The sequence below is a fragment of the Rattus norvegicus genome, chromosome 1 (assembly GCF_036323735.1).
Source record: "Rattus norvegicus strain BN/NHsdMcwi chromosome 1, GRCr8, whole genome shotgun sequence".
Taxonomy (NCBI): Eukaryota; Metazoa; Chordata; class Mammalia; order Rodentia; family Muridae; genus Rattus; species Rattus norvegicus.
In genome coordinates, this window is record NC_086019.1 from 126,905,856 (window position 1) to 126,919,214 (window position 13,359).

A 13,359-nucleotide genomic window follows, 5' to 3' on the forward strand; every position below is an offset into this window, starting at 1 on the left:
CCCAAGTACATACATACAGGAAAACAAACCGTCTCCAGTGGTTACCCAAGGACTGGATGCTAGCCTAGAAGAGCAGACAGCACCCATCACCCACCTTCAGATACCCGTGACCCCACCCACACCACAGCATCCTTCTCTGGGCTCAGATCAATGAAACCTGCTCTCCTTTAAGAAGCTTCCCATCAAGCCGCAGGCCTCTTCTCCCTACTGGAGACAGCTCATTCTATTTTTACTCTGTGTCACCGAATGGCTTGAGTCCAAGATGAGCAGTGATCTGGATGCCAGACTCCCTGGCAACATCCTGAGCACTGCTCTGCTCTGTGCAGAGAACAGACTGGTCACTGCCACCCCCAGGCCCCGTGGTCCTCACACTGCAGGGATGGTATGATGATTTGTAAAGGCCTGCCCCAGGGAGTGGCACTATTAGAAGGTATGACCCTGTTGGAGTAGGTGTGTCACTATGAGTGTGGGCTTTAAGACCCTCATCCTAACTGCCTGGAGGTCAGTCTTCCACTAGCAGCCTTCAGACGAAGATGTAGAACTCTCAGCTCTGCCTGAACCATGCCTACCTGAATGCTGCCATGCTCCCACCTTGATGATGATGGACTGAACCTCTGAACCTGTAAGCCAGCCCCAATTAAATGTTGTCCTTTATAAGACTTGCTTTGGTCATGGTGTCTGTTCACAGCAGTAAAACCCTAACTAAGACAGATGGTCTTCAGACCATCTTAGACATGCCCAGAATGCCCACAAGAACTTGTACCCTATAAATTCAAACACATAAGGTACAAACAGTAGAGGGAGCATATGCCCCTCTAATAAACCTTAAATGTAACATGTGAGCATTGATGAACCCCTGGACCTTTGGAGCCATCTAACTGATAGTGACTCTTTATCATGTGGTTTCATAGTCACAATTTAGACTCAAGAGTCAGTTTAGGTTGCTAAAACAAACCACCACATACCAGTAATATTTATTGCTCACAGACCTAGTGCCCCAGAAGATCAGGGTGGCCCTGATCCAGTGTCTGGAGAGGGCAGGCAGAGTGCCAACTTCTTCCCTGTGTCTTCAAATGTCCAGGAGAGATCATCCCTCTTGTCTTCTTATGAATGTACCAATCTCGGCATGAACGTTGTGGAAACATGAGCACCTCCTGGGGTTTTAATTCCTTCTCTAGGGACTCAGCTGCAACATATGAAGGGGGGCAGGTGACATTCAGCCCATAGCAGGCAATGTTGTGTGGGAGGCTGGCATGGCTGGGTGGCTCCCATTATTCTGTAGCTCGATTTCTTGGGACAGTCAATTTGAGGTGTGACTCCAATGATCGGATATTCAGGGTTTTTTTGTCCTTTCTTCATGCTACTATGCTGGGGGACAGGAAAAAGAGGTCTGGAGCACATCTGTCCTCCTATGGACTCCTGTTGGGGACATCTAAGGTGAGTTCTAAGGGTAGGCCATGGTAGCTGGTGGGGTCCTTGGAAGTGTGGTGGTGGGGCTCATGTCATCAGCTGGCCTTTGGCAAGCCTTTACCTCAGAGAAGTACCCTTGTAGGTTTTCCTGACATAAACTCTACCTGAGCAGTTTCGAAATTTAGAGAATAAAAGCAAGTAGACGAATGCCTTCTGTGTCTTTGGGTACCAAAGTTTGTGTCCCACGCATCTTCTGTCTATAAATGCATAATACAGACATCGAATAACTGTAGATTGTGTGTGTGTGTGTGTGTGTGTGTGTGTGTGTGTGCGCGCGCGCGCGCGATATTGATGCTGAGCGTCTGCCTCACTCCCCACCTTATGATTTAAGGCAGGGTTTCTAGATGAATCTAGAACTCACTGATTTTGCCAATCTGGTTGGTTATCAAGCCCCAGAAGTCTTCCTGCTTGCTTCTCACAAAGACGGGATTGTTGACACATCCACACCCTCTTTTTTACAGGGGTGTTGGGGATCCAAGCCCAGGCCTATGTGCTCACACAGCCATGTGCTCTGTAGCCATCTCCTGAGCACCCCCCCCACACACACGCACACACAGAAATCCTGTTCTTACAGGATTTGTTTCCCTTAGAAATAAGCTTGGTATCGTGTGATTCAGAGCTAACTCCTCATCTTGGATGTTAAGAATGTTTTAAATATTTTTGGCTTTCATATTTCATAATTTAATATCTGCTACATTTACAAAACCGTATGTGAAGGAAGTGTGAGTTCTGACGGACTCCTCCCACCAGCACCAGCCTGCTGGCAATTGCTATGTGTGCCTCCCCTGGCCCTTCATCCCCACTGCAGAGGCATTACCCGCCTGGATCTGAGGCTTGTAAGTCCATCTTTACACAGCTTCTGTGAACTGCCACCTGCTCCTATCACAGTGAAGGTCTTCATAGGTAGGAAGCTCACTGGCCCACGATGGGAAAGACATTGTTGAGCTGAGGAACAAGGCCATCTTCTCACTCGGACAGTGTTAGGGCTACAGTGCAGGGACTGGTCTTGTAGACCTCTGTGACTAAGAGAAAGGATCAGGACACAGACAAGAGGTGGGGGTTGGTCTGTTTACTAGAGTAAGCACGTGCTGACCTGTTTGCTAAGCACCAACAGCAGTCAATCAACAGCCTTGCCTCCACAGTGTCTGTGTTCAGAGGACTCAAGGGGGAAGCTGATCGCGAAAGCTCCATTAACAAATAATACCGATTTTCTCTCTGCCTGGTGCTTCTGGAGAGCACACATAGAAATCATGCCCCGACTAGTAAGGTTGAAAATGGAGGACAGTAAGACTCAGACAGTCATAAAGAATGACTCTGGCATTATCAAAAAAAAAAAAAAAAAAAAAAAAAAAAAAAAAAAAACCCAAGCCAGCTGGGCATCGTGCTACATGCCACATCCGCACTCCCGACACTCTAGAGGCTGAGACAGGAGGATTGAGAATTGTCTAGGCCAGTCGGAGCTAACCAGAAATTCAACAACAAAAACCAGACAAAACTACTACTGGCGAGGATGCTGTGAAAAGGGACCCCTTCTCACTCTGTATAGTCAACGAGGATGAAAGTGACCCAGCACAGGAATTACGGAAACAGCAGCGAGAAGCCAGTACACACTAAGGAGTAGGACTCCCCTGTGAGCTGGTAATCTCACTGCTAGGTGTTTGTGCAAACGAAGTGAACCCAGTGTGTTGGAGAGATTCATGCATAACTGAAATTACGGGGGCACTACCTTTATGGCATCAACAACTGGGCAGAAGTACCCCCAGTTAGGTCATAATAACTTTTTACTTAACCCAAAGCTGTGCAAGCCTGGGAAGGCCACTTTGCCTCTCTAACCTCATCCTCTCTGTGTTATAAATCAGCCCATCATGCCTTCTGCAGACGGTGCTGACCAAGCAGCAGCTGCCCCTTGGTGTACAGTGATGTATCAGGCCGCAGTGGAAGTGGAGAAGCTGAGCTGGCTGCTGGTCCAGGCATCCAGGCAGGTGTGTCAGTGTAAGCCAGACAACCCACACCCCAGGCTGGCCTTGGTCTCCATCCACAACAATCCTGCAGGGCCGCACGCCATTTCCCACAAGTGTCTGGGAATATAGGCCAGACCCTGGTTGGCCCGAAGGCTTGGCAGGGCTCCTGATCTGCTGCTGCAGTGCCTGGCCTCTGCTGCCTCCTGTGAACGTCACCCTCCATACGCCATGGCCAGGCCTACTTCCCAGGAGAGAACAAAAGCCTGAGCAGGCTCACTGTGGCTACACAAGTCGTGCTCAGTGTGTTCAAGACGGAAGCTCAAACTGGTATCAGCGGAGACGCAAGCCCTGTCCAGGACTGCAACGGTCACCACTGCGATGAAGGCTGAATATGCTTGCAGGGCATGATGGTGTCCGTGTCCCAACGATCTGGAATCTAAGGTGAAGGGAAAGCTATGAAGGACCACACGAGCCCACAGCAATACTCAGATCTGGGAGACCTGGGGCCTTCCTTCCCAGCCCTTCTGTTCTTTAAGAGCAGCCCGGTGGGCCTGCCTTACTAGGTAGGTCGGATGCAATCACAGAGGCAGAGACACTAAAGAAGGTTCCCTCGACGGTTTGGAAGAATGATAGGGACACATGCCAAGGAACGTACACGGACTCTGAAAATGTTCAGAAGGAAGCAGTCATACTGACACCTTGACTACAACCCAGGAAAATTCAGTTTAGACTTTTTGACCTTCAGAGCTTTGACGAGAAAAAATAATATTAAATGCGTGTTGCCCTAAGTTGCTGTCTAGGGAAGTTTGTTAAAGCAGTAACATGAATGAGTCCAGGAGAGCCCTTGCAGTACTGCTAAAGCCTGCTGACACCTCCTCCTACTGTCATGGAGTCAGTCACCCTTGTTGGTGCAGGACAGACAGACAAGGTGGCTGTCAGTTTTACCCGATCACACTGCTTTGCATGTAAGACCTGAGGAGTGTTGCTCACAGTAAGTGTTCTATCATGGCACGTGTGAGATTTGACTGGGGAACTGAGCCCTCTGTGTCCTCAGCACAAATCACACGCCTAACTTGTCATTTAAGGTCCTCTGAATGGCTGACAGGCTTCAAGGAGTGCTCCCTCCAAGGGTCTCCATGATCATGCCCTGTGAATCACCTAAAGCAGACAGGCCACCCTGTGCATGGCGAGTGACTCTCCTAGGACACAGCTTTCTTCACCGTGCTCCTGTCAAGCAATGTTTACCATCTGCTTGAATGTCTCGTGCAGTGGAGGTGCTCAGAGTCTGCAAGCTGGTTCCAAGGGTGGTGCTGTGGTTTGGTTTTGGTTCCTTCCCAACAGGAAGGCACGCTGGAGTTAAACCATGGCGAGGGGTAAAAGAGGCACAAGCTTAACCCAACTGTGACGTTTAGAGCGAGATACTTGGTCAGGAGCGAAGCCCCCGTGACTGAATGTTCCTGAGAATCCTGACGTGATACATGCAGTGCACACATGCCCCTCTCTATGTGCTGCCTTGGGACTGTGATTGGGGGGGGGAAGGCTATCAGGTGTGGGCAACAGACCTTGCATCTATAGTTAAGACTGAGTCAAAACAAACCTTTTGTTTAATAGCTAACCCTGTGACACCACATTCCCAAAAGCAGAAGACAGACAAGGACACGTGGTAAGTCCACCCTTAGGAGAGGCAGATGTGGCTTGTGAACCTTGGCCACTCTGCTCTCTGGGATGACGGACGCCTGACACACTCCCATCTGACACCACCCCTCGGCGGGCCTGGACACGGGCAGATATGGTACTCCACCAAATCGCCACCAACTGCAGAGGGGCCTTTCTCCGCCTTGTCCCAGGATGACATAAAGATGTGCTGCTTGGATGTCACGTGTACTAATGAATTCCACCTCCACTTATCAGTAAAAGCTGACGCTGGCTTCTTACAGGATGTATTTTGTTTCTTTTCCACGACTGGGGCCCCTTCAAGGTCTCTGGGGCAATCAACGCTGCTTCCCTCTCAGAGCTCTCAGTGGTGACGTCACTAGCGACGGGCATTTTCTTTTTCCTGTCAAGTATTTTTAAAGCCTCCAAGACCCTTTCCTTACACAACTGTTTATGGAAGCAGACCCACCCTAGGGTTGCTGCTCTCTTCGGAAGTTCCTACACAGTAAGGGAACACTGCCAAGGAGGTGAACTACACTGTCCTGGGGCAAGACTCCAACTGAGAACCGGCTACAAGGACCGCGTGCCAACACATGCTTCAGGATGACGTGTTTATGGTTGTTAACATGTCTGGGTGCTTTCAACACACATGCCTCTCCTAATCTTAGCAAAGTGTCTACAGGGTATGTAGCTTCAGGAAAACCCATCATCAACTGAAATGCCTTATTTTTCAGTATTTAGAATCTCTTAGGGGGTTCTACTTACAGATACAGATTAAAATGGCTCACAGCATGGGTGCCACTGCATCCTCTTGGATCAAAAGGTGGATATGGGCCTCAACCGGGTCTTCTCCCCGGTCTTCTCCCCGCCACCCCAACTCTGTCCATATGCTACTGTTGATACAGACCATGGGGGACAGACCCAGTCACATCCTGACCCTGCTGGCTGTTAGTTTCCACTGCTGGCATCCAGGAGCAGCCACAGACAATTAGATTTGGCCTCTGGTGTTGACAAATACCAGATCTCTTGCCTCTCCCCTAGGCAGTGAATTTTGGCCTGTAACCAGCCGGAGAACTTCTGTGGCTAGAAATAGACATTTTCTAGAATCCTAGACAAAGGGTGGCTGTATCCAAGGAGAGTGTAGGTGCTTATGGGAGTGCTGTCCCTTGGGTCGGAAGCATCCTCCAGGTGTCCATGTGGCAGTATTCATAGATGGCAGAGCCTAAGTCTTCAGGTCCTGGTGCTGTGCCCATCAAGGGCACAGTGGAAACCTGGCATGTGCCCCCTCCCCTCCCACCCCCATACCCCCTTCCTCCCTAGCTTATGAAAGAGGTGAATGGCAATGCTCCCCCCATTCCCTCTTGATATGACATAGGCTTACAGTGAAGGAACTAACTGGCTATGGTTGACCCTATGAAACCGTGAGCCAAGACCCCTTCTCTGAGCTGACTATTCTATTTGTTACAGTGACAGGTAAAATAAAGGAAGGCTGAAGGAAGCTTGTAACGCTCTGGATACACAGGCATCACATCTGTCCACTGACCTTTAGTTAATGAGCTCAATGAAGCCCCACAAGACAGGATAGAACATACAGAAGAGAATCTACCCTTGTTCAAAGCTCCCAAGCTGAGATTCTGCCTCTCCCAATCAGCGGCTGCAGTTTCTCCAGATTTTAGCTTCTGCCCCTTTAACAGAACCTCTGCAGACCATGCCCCTCAATTGAATCACCTAGGCAAATAAAATAATGAATCATAAATTTTATTTCAAAATGTAAACGTCACTAAACATGCATACATGTTAAAACAATAAAATTTACAATTTCATTAATTTTTTTCTTTTGCATAGGACATTACAATATAGAATCTATGCCTTACAAAATACATAACAAAGTTTTATCCGAGCAAGCCAAGGCCAGATTGGGAACTGTACAACTGTAATACTTCACTGTAGTGATCCAGGAAAGACGGAACATGGCCTTTGGAAGCATGTTGGGAGCTAGGTTTAAAAAAAAAAAAAAAGTTCCTATGGAAAAGGAAACTGGGAACTGGATGGAAATGGCCTTGGACCCTTGGATTTTGCCTTGGGATTTTGGCAAAGGATCCCACAGAAGTTCCACTGATGGCTTCTGGCTTCGGGTGGGAAGCAGTCACCTGGGGCTGTCCAACAAAACCACAGCAGGGATTTCCAGTCACCAAGGAAGGACAGGAGCTCTGACCCCACAATGCATAGTGGCTCAGCAGGGAGCCTTGTGGTACTGTCCATGGGGTCCCCACACTGGACACCCGGGGCCTCTCCAGTGTGCAATGGGGCAAGAGAAAGATCCTTTCACCCATGTACTAGGGTAGACATTGTGAGTCAGGTATGCCACTGGAGCGGATGACCAGGCAGTGTCTGAGTCACAAAAGATGTAGCTACTCCTGGGGGAGGAATTCTCCTAAGTCTAGGCTCTCGGCCCTGAGACCGGCAACCCGGCCCACAAGCATTCGGAATGAGCACAGGCAGCTGATCTGCAGTAAGTACTCTAGGGAAACGGTGGGAAGAAAACCCCACCCTCACGCCTGACCTACGTTTCCTGCCCACCCCCAGTAATGTGGGGGGAGGTGTCTTCTCTGCCATCCTGTTTGTTTCTAAATAAAAGTAGTGAAGTTTTAAAGCTGTGTGAGATGGGGGAGGTGGGGGGGGAGGGGAACGACATTATGATTGGACTGGGCTAAAGAGTTCCAGAGCAAGTCCACTAACCCTGTAGGGGTCAAGGAAACCAAGCAAGCTTCCCTTCCCTGGTGGTCTGGGGCCTCTCCCTCAGCAGTGCTCCGGCTTGTATCAGCAGTGCACTGGACTGTGCATCCATGGTCGGGTTCAAAATTCTCTGCACAGTGTCCAGGACAAACCTTCGAAGACTCGGAATCAGGAGAATTAGTCATAGGACCTGGCTTTTCCTAGTGCCATCCTGATTTCAAAACAGTGAGTCAAACATCTGGATTTTAGCTTTGAAAGATGCAGGCACCAGGACAGACAGACGGAAACTCTGGGCAGGAAAAAAAAAAAAGTGGGTGACCTACAAAGCATTTCTTACTGATCACAACATGGCTACACATGAACCTTCCAGCACTGTCTCTGACCAAATGACCTTCTGTGAAGGGGAGAGGGGTGGAGGTTGGGGACAATCGGTAACACCTGTCAGAAGTCAAAATAGGTAGCCTTGTAAACAAAGCCACAGTCAGGAGCTGAGACGTGAGGCCAGCTGCTGCTCAGTTTAGCCTCACAGGACGGTGCCCCTGCTTGGTGGAGATCCCAGACGAAGCCTCTAGGAAATGCCGACCCTGTGCAGTCCATCATAGCACCTGCTTCTGGCAAGAAAAGGGCCAGTCTTCTGGACGGAGCAGACGGGGCGGGGAGGCATTAGTCTTGAAAAGTAGCCTCTCTGTTCTGCCACATTTCTCTTGGGACCACAGAATATCACCTTCCCTCATCCACCCCCACATCTAACATCCTCACTGGGGTCGCCAGGATGCAAGATTTTGCACAGGCTGCACTCTGGTGAATCCTTCCCTTGCCCCAATGCTGGCCTTGGAACAAGGTTGCGATGGTGTGGGCTGGAGGTGGGGAGCCTTTGTATCTCAGGTCCTGTGAGTGGGGGGCCGTGGCAGGACACAGGTAGGGCACCTCCAGGACCACACTCCCATAGAGGGCATCACTGTCCATCCCTACGTAGCACCCATCAAGAGAGAACCGAAGGCCCTCTTTGGAAAGGGCTATTTTCTGTATGGCTGTAGGATTCAGTAGGCATCTGGGGAACAGACAGTGGCCCCGTGATATGGCTGATACAAAGAGGGACTTTCTCATTTGGGACATGAGCTAAACTCCAGCCCCTTGATGGCTGAAGTCCAGAGCTCCTCTTAGACGCTGCTGTAGGGAACTCTCCCTTCACTCAGGCACTTTCATTGTGGGATCTCATCTTCCCATCCCGAAAATAAAGATTTGACTTTTCAGTATTATTCCTGGGCACCCTATGGGTTCCTCAAGTCAAATTGAAACCAGGAAATATGGCCATAAACCGCAAAAACTCAAAGATCCTGCAACAGACCCGGGCTGGGAAGACAGTGCATCTCAGAAGGCGTCCCTTGTTTATGACAAGATGGGAACCTAACGAGAAGCCACTGGAACTGAATCTAGTCACGTTCCTTCCTCCCTCCCACCCCTTGATGAGATGAACTGAAGCCCCAGATGATATGGGGGGGGGTCCACGAGGGGTGCCCTGGCCCCATGAAGGACCACACCCTGCCATTAAAGGAGAACCACTTTGGGAATGAAGACACGTTCATTTGCCAAAAATAGCCAACGCCTGCATATTTCTGTTTTAAGGCAACGTTACCCTTCCATCTATCAGACGGAACAGCCCTGGGTCATTCAGGGGAGAATTAAATTAAGTGCTCTCTTTGGAAACAGCCTACGCCCGCTTTCCCTCCCCCTCCCCCCAACCCGCTCTAAAACAAACCAGCTCTTTCTTTTATTCCAACATGGTGGGGCTTAGAGTCCTTTTACCCTTCCTCTGGGCAGACAGTGGTGGAGTTAGAAAGTCTCCTGCTGTGACTCTGTGGGTAGGTTGGTCACAAGGAGACACCTTGGCTAGCCTTTGGGGCACACTGCTGCCTCTGTCTTCAGAGCTGTGGATGTAGGTGCACCAAAGGACTTTGGAATAAAATTCCTGAATCTGGAATGTGAATTCCTGAGACATGAAATGTGTTCAGAGTGTGGCTTTCTCTGCCTCACACAAATGACTTTGGGAGGGACTACACTTTGGAACTCAGCAATGAAGATCGCCACATCCCAAGCACCCAGGGTTCCCTTCAGTCAAGGCCCCGACCACATACCCCGTTCTCTTCCCCAGATGAAATGCAAACATAGCTGTTACCAGCTTTGCACTGGACTAGGGCAGGGACCATCCCCACCCACTGTGCCTGCTCTGGGCAACAACAATGCCACAGCCTAACTCAGCACCTACTGTGCCACCAGAAGCCACCATATGCCATTAGCCTCTCACAGCTGACATAGGTAGTTAGAAAGGGGTGCCCAAGATCCACATGGGAGCCATATGACAACAGCCAGAGACTGGAGACTTGGCTGGGCATGGTCTCTGGGTTTTCCCTGTGCTGAACCCCACAACTGTGTGAGGGTTGGGGTGGAGGCAGAATGGCCACAACCAAGGCACACTGGGCCCAGGAAGCCCATCTACGACCCTCTGAATCACAGGGGCCGATCCTCCACATCAGAATGAAGAGAGGTCTCTGTAAGATAACACAAGTCCATCCCAAACCCACCCACCACCCAATACATACTCGAGCTCACACACACACACACACACACACACACACACACACACACACACACACACACACACACACACACACAGAGTCCTGGGGCCTTGTGTTCCTAGGCCCCAGTTCTTGGGAGAAGGGGAAGAAATGCCTGGGCCTCTGCAGGGTGGGAGTAGATGACACTCCAAGTATCTGCAAAGGAGCAACCAGAACATGGTCTTGCTGATGAGGCCCAGCACCTGAAGCCAATGCAGCCCAGGTCTGGACTCCAGAAGAAACAGGACAGGCCTGGCTTGGACTCCTGCTGTCCTACCAGCAGGCCACCCACCCCTGCCCTAACCCACACTGCAGACTGGGTGTGGTTTCGGTGCTCCCAGGCAGGGCAGGCAGGAGAGGAAAGTGGGTAATGCAACAGTGTGGAACTGTGGGTTTGCTAAGTCTGTACCCAAGGTTCAGAGAAAGTGGTTCCCGCAATTTTCGTACGGCACCTCCCAGAGCAGCAGAATCCTTGTCTCTCCAATAGCAACTCCTGCAGTGCTGCTCAGAGGAGGAGTCGGCTGGCGATGCCTTTGCCACGGCCAGTCCTGTGGGATATGTGCATGCTGCCACACACACAGACTAAGAGGCAGAGGGGTCGTGGTGGTCCTGTCCAGGTGGCCCGGGGCACGAGAGCTTAGGGAGCTGATTAAACAACAGCAATTTGGGGGTGGGGGGAGCAGTTTCAGTACAATGTGCCCAGGGCACTGTTTCCCAGTCTGAGAACATGGCGTGATAGTGAAGGGTCCCAGGTGCCTTCGTGTAGGGCAGGCAGGGCCCAGCTGCCTCCGTGGGTTGTTGGCAACAATGAGGTGCCAATCCAGGCAGGGTTTGCATCTGGCCTCCATTTCCCCAAGGGCTTCTGGAGGCAGGTAGGCAGGCAGACAGGCAGGACCAGCCTTAGAAGGCAGATATCCTCCAGAGTTCCACAGGCAAAGGCTCCCATGGTCTGTCCTGGCTTACCACATCCCTGTGAGGTGGCCAGTCCCTCGGGCCCACCTGTGCTCTAAGCCAGGCCAAGGGGGCAGAGGACCGCAACTGAGTGGTAGGCAGGAGAGGGTCACAGGCCTCTGGGGGTCTGCTTCACAAACACAATATCAGTGACCACATCTGTTTCCAGCTGTCCTGTTCTGCCCCAATGTAATCCTAAACCTCACAGAAAACTCCAGAGTGCAAATCTATGTACAAAGTAAGGCGGCAGAAAGGCATGCATGCCCTCACTGACCTCGTGGACCGCGTTCATCCCTGAGAAAGGGGGGAGGGGTTTCCAACACCACTGAATCTCAACTTCGTGGATAGCTGTATTGTGCAATTTGTGGGTGGTGTTTTTGTTTTGTTTTGTTTTGTTTTTTTTGAGAAAAAAATTTTTTTTCCTTTTTTGTTAAAAATTGACACCTGAGGTGAAGAAAACTGTTTTGCTGTGGACTTCTCAAGTTCGCTCAGCTTTCCTATTACCAAAGGGGCGAGGAGGCGCGGTCCGGGTGCGGGTGCTCAGGGTGAGCTGGCCGGGCTGATGGTGGGGCTGCTGGCATCCGAGCGGCTGTAGTCGCTGAGCGAGCCGGTCCTCGAGCCCCCGCCACGCCGCTGCAGCATGCCGGGATGGAAGTTGGCGTGGCGGCGTGCGTGCTTCGTCAGGTGGTCGCTCCGCATGAAGCGCTTCTCGCAGATGGGGCAGCTGAACTTCTTCTCGCCCGTGTGCGTGCGATAGTGTCGGGCCAGCTCGTCGGAGCGCGCGAACTTCTTGTTGCACTCCTGCCAGCTGCAGGCAAAGGGCCTCTCACCTGCGGGTGACAGAACAGAGGTAAGTCTGGGCCATGCCCCACCGCCTACAGGCCACCGACTCTCTGTCCTCCGAGGCCTATCTTCCCGTCCTGCACCGAGCCCTCCGCCCACGCCCAAGATGGAAGCAGATGATGTCTGAGGAAGGAAGGACGACAGGGCCAATCCTGGCAGCGGATCCCAGACGACCATGGCGTGCCAACCAAAGCTCTCAGGGAGCCAGTGGTGCTCAGGCCTGGGCGAGGAGTAGGAAGGGAGTGCAAGGTCATGGGATACTCTTCCTCAACTTGTCTAGGAAGGAAGGGTCAAACACAGCCTGCTGCTTTTGCTCCAGAGGCCCTATGGCGGGCCAGGGATGTATCAAACTTCCGACAGGCTCTAGGAGACTCAAAGCAGGATGGCAGACAACAATGACGACGCAGAAAAGCCCAGGAGAGGCCTACACAGGTGTGAAGGAGGCCAACCAGTGTAGGACACATAAAGGTACTTGCTTCATCAAGCCCGATAACCTGAGTTCCAGCCCCAGAACCACAAGGCAGAGGGAACCAATTCCCAAAAATCACCTTCTGGTCTTTACATGTGCATGCCGTTCAGATGCATCACCATATTCCAATTTTTTTTTTCAAAAAAGAAAGGATGTTTAGATACAATTTTAAAAATACTTAACCCAACCACAGTCAAAGAAACGGGAATGTTGGATACACTGCTAACTGGTCCCAGAGGAGGGGGGTCGAGTGAAAAATGTTACAAGCTGACTTCATCCTCAGACATTAACAAGGCCTATCAATCTCTGGTATTACATGGGTCAGGCTAAACCCAGTCTACACCAGGCAAGTTCCCAACTGCTTGCAGCAGGATGAGCAATGAAAAGATATAGTCAAACCCTAACTACCACCACCTCCACCCCGAACCTGTGAGGTGGCCTAATTAAGAAGGAGAAAAAAAAAACAACCTCTTTGTAGATATATTAGGGAAAGATCTTGAGATGAAACTACAAGTTACACAAGAGGGAAGCTCAGTGAAAGGGACATGGCGGTAGGAGACTGGACCATCTATAAGCTCTGGGTTGCTGGATCCAGCACTGGAAATGAGGAGAGAGGAGCAGGAAAGTGGATTCTCCATTGGAGCCTCCAGAAAGAACCACT

The 13,359-nt window shown here is 50.8% G+C and overlaps 1 protein-coding gene across 1 annotated transcript in view; it reads right to left on the bottom strand.

The window, feature by feature from the left end:
* Positions 1-11,815: 11,815 nt before the first annotated feature.
* Klf13 (KLF transcription factor 13) overlaps positions 11,816-13,359 on the bottom strand; it is a 30,766-nt gene continuing 29,222 nt past the window's right edge. Inside the window, exon 2 of the mRNA NM_001109147.1 lies at positions 11,816-12,216. Within this exon, the coding sequence (NP_001102617.1) occupies positions 11,927-12,216 (290 nt within the window). The 3' untranslated portion in view covers positions 11,816-11,926. The remainder of the gene's footprint in view (positions 12,217-13,359) is intronic.